The 2,637-nt window shown below is 63.6% G+C and overlaps 1 protein-coding gene across 1 annotated transcript in view; it reads right to left on the bottom strand.

Moving 5' to 3' along the window:
* The window catches only part of LOC104915856, a 3,140-nt gene extending 509 nt beyond the window's left edge, over window positions 1-2,631 (bottom strand). Inside the window, exons 1-7 of the mRNA XM_010726793.2 lie at window positions 2,488-2,631; window positions 2,013-2,060; window positions 1,805-1,933; window positions 1,044-1,249; window positions 612-729; window positions 222-317; window positions 33-99 (exon numbers count right to left, since the gene is read on the bottom strand). Of these exons, the coding sequence (XP_010725095.1) occupies window positions 33-99; window positions 222-317; window positions 612-729; window positions 1,044-1,249; window positions 1,805-1,933; window positions 2,013-2,060; window positions 2,488-2,511 (688 nt within the window). The 5' untranslated portion in view covers window positions 2,512-2,631. The remainder of the gene's footprint in view (window positions 1-32; window positions 100-221; window positions 318-611; window positions 730-1,043; window positions 1,250-1,804; window positions 1,934-2,012; window positions 2,061-2,487) is intronic.
* Window positions 2,632-2,637: the final 6 nt, after the last annotated feature.

Raw genomic sequence — 2,637 nt, 5'->3', positions numbered from 1 at the left:
CCCCCCGCACCCCCACTAACCGCCCCCCCCACCTCTCTCCATTCTCCCCATCCCGATGGCGCTGCAAACCCGCGGCATTTCCTCGGCGTGGGGGCGGAGCTACGGAAAAAAGGGGGGCGTAGTCAAAGTTAAACCCCGCCCACTCGCTAAACCCCGCCCCATTAAGGCCCCATAGGACCCCATAGAGACCCATACGCCACCCAGCGCCCCCTGGCGCCCACCTGTTGGAGCTGCAGCTGCAGCAGATACCCAAAAACGGCGGAATTCTCCTCAAAATCCTCCGTCAGCGGCAGCGCCGGGAGCAGCAGAGCCAGCAGCTGGGGGGCGGGGCTAACGTGAGGCCACGCCCACTCCAGGCCACGCTTCCTTATGCTCCGCCCCTTTTCCGGGTACACTTACCTTCATTGATTTGAACCCACCTCGAACCCCATTGGTTGGAACCCATCGCCCCGCCCCAACAAGCCCCTCCCACCTCGAAGCCCCGCTTTTCCACCCCGCCCCTATAGACCCCAAGCTACGCCCCCTTCCTTGAAACCCCTGAAGCCCTGCCCCCTTCACATCCCCACCCAATCATCTCCCGACCCGTTTCCCCCGGAAGTCCCGCTCCTCACTTCCGCATCCGGCAGCGCCCCCTTGTGGCGGACCAAAGCCCCGCAGGCGTTGTCCTGCCCCCTGCCCGGCCCCTCCTCCCGCAGCGCCCGGCCAATGGCAGCCAAGCCCGGCCACGCCCTGGGGGCGGGGTCAAGGAAAAGGCGTGGCTTAAAGTAGGAGGCGGAGCTTCAAGCGGTGCGCAGCACTTAGCGGTGATTGGATGGATGGGAAAGGGGGCGGGGCTTAGGCGAGTAAATGACGATGGAAGGGGCGGGGCTTAATGAGCGGGGTGCGGATTGGTTGGGATTGGAGTGGACGGAAGGGGCGGGACTGGATTTGGGTGAAATTCCTGCTATTTTGGGCCAACTCTGTGTTAAATGGGGGCTGTGATTGGGTCGTAGGAAAGTGGGTGGGGCTTGAGGGCAAGGGGCGGGGCTTGTTGCCAAGGATACGCCCCCAACGCGACGCCATTGGCAGCCAAGCGCCCGATGCTGCAGAGGGCGTTGCTGCGCACTTCCGGGTCCGGGTCGTGGGCGGAGCTTTGTGCGAGGGCGGGGCCAATCAGAGGGAGGAGCTCCCGGGCCACGCCCCCTTCCAGGTGAACGCCCGCCTCGCCCAAGATGGCTGCCGCCCACGAGCGCTGCGCCACGTCGCCGCTCTGTGACGTCATTGAGGGGGCGGGGTCAGAAATGGGGGGCAAAGAGGGACCCACAGGGACCCCATAGAGACCCATAGGGACCCACATGGACCCATAAGCACCCCATAGAGCCCCACTGACACCCATAGAAACCCACTGAGACCCGCTGGGACCCACACAGCTCCATAGAGACCCATAGAAACCATAAAGCCCCATAGGGAGCAATGGGGACACCATGGAAACCCCTTAGAGCCCAATAAAAACCCATAGGGATGCCATTAGGATCCATAGAGACCCCATAGGAACCTGTAGAGACCCATAGGGACCCATAAGCACCCCATAAAGCCCCATAGAGCCCCACTGGGACCCCATAAAGCCCCATAGAGCCCCACATGGACCCATGGAGACCCCAGAACGACCCATAGGGACCCATTGAGACCCCAGAGACCCCCCCAACCCCCTCCCCACAGATTTGCATAGCCCCACCCACCTTAAAGCCCCACCCCTTCCCCTCTTAACCCCTCCCCATTTAAACCCCACCCCTTTTAATCCCCCCCTGAAGCCCCGCCCCCTCACCAGGCAGCCCAATAGGGTTGGCAGGGCTTGGCGGAAGGCGTCGCTCAAAGCCCCGCCTCCCGGCGAAGCCCCGCCCACCGCCGCCAGCCCCTCCCCTGCCAGCTCCCTCAGCTCCGCCGCCGCCTCCACCTGATTGGATGAGAGCGGAGTGTGGGGGGCGGGGCTAAGCCGGCAGGCCGCGCCCCCTTCCCCCTCACGTCCCGCCCACCTCATCATCATCATCATCACCGCCATCGTTGTCCTGCAGGCAGCGGATCTGGGGGAAAAATGGCCCCAAAATGCATCAAAAATGGCCGCAAAATCAAAATGGCCGCCCACCCCTCCCTTAAGCCCCGCCTCCATTGAAACCACGCCCCCTTCTTAAGCCACGCCCATTGCCGAAGCTCAGCTTTCCCATTAAGCCACGCCCCTTTTAGCCCCACCCCTTCCCAAGACCTGCCCACCATCGAATGTCCCTCGAAACCACGCCCCCTCCGTTAAGCCACGCCCCCGTTCAATCCCCATCCCTTCAGAAGCCACGCCCGCTTGTGGCCACGCCCGTCTTTGAAGCCACGCCCCCTACCAGAAAGTCTGAATCTCATAAACCACGCCCTCATTTTTAGCCCTGCCCACTCCCGGAAGTCCCTTCAAATAAGCCCCGCCTTTTCCGGAAGTTCCATTTCCCGTTAGCCCCGCCCCCTCACCTTGCCGTTGATGACGTCAGCCATCAGGCAGCCAATGGCGTGCAGCAGCTGGGGGCTGGGGGCGGGGCTTAGCGCCCTGCAGAGCGCCGTCAGCCCCGCCTTCGCTGGCCCCGCCCCCTTTTCCGCCCTCACCGCCCCCAGCAGCGCCGC

The sequence above is a fragment of the Meleagris gallopavo genome, unplaced genomic scaffold, assembly GCF_000146605.3.
Source record: "Meleagris gallopavo isolate NT-WF06-2002-E0010 breed Aviagen turkey brand Nicholas breeding stock unplaced genomic scaffold, Turkey_5.1 ChrUn_random_7180001856763, whole genome shotgun sequence".
NCBI lineage: Eukaryota > Metazoa > Chordata > Aves > Galliformes > Phasianidae > Meleagris > Meleagris gallopavo.
Note: the sequence above shows the minus strand (reverse complement) of the source record. Positions and strands in the feature narration are given on the sequence as shown.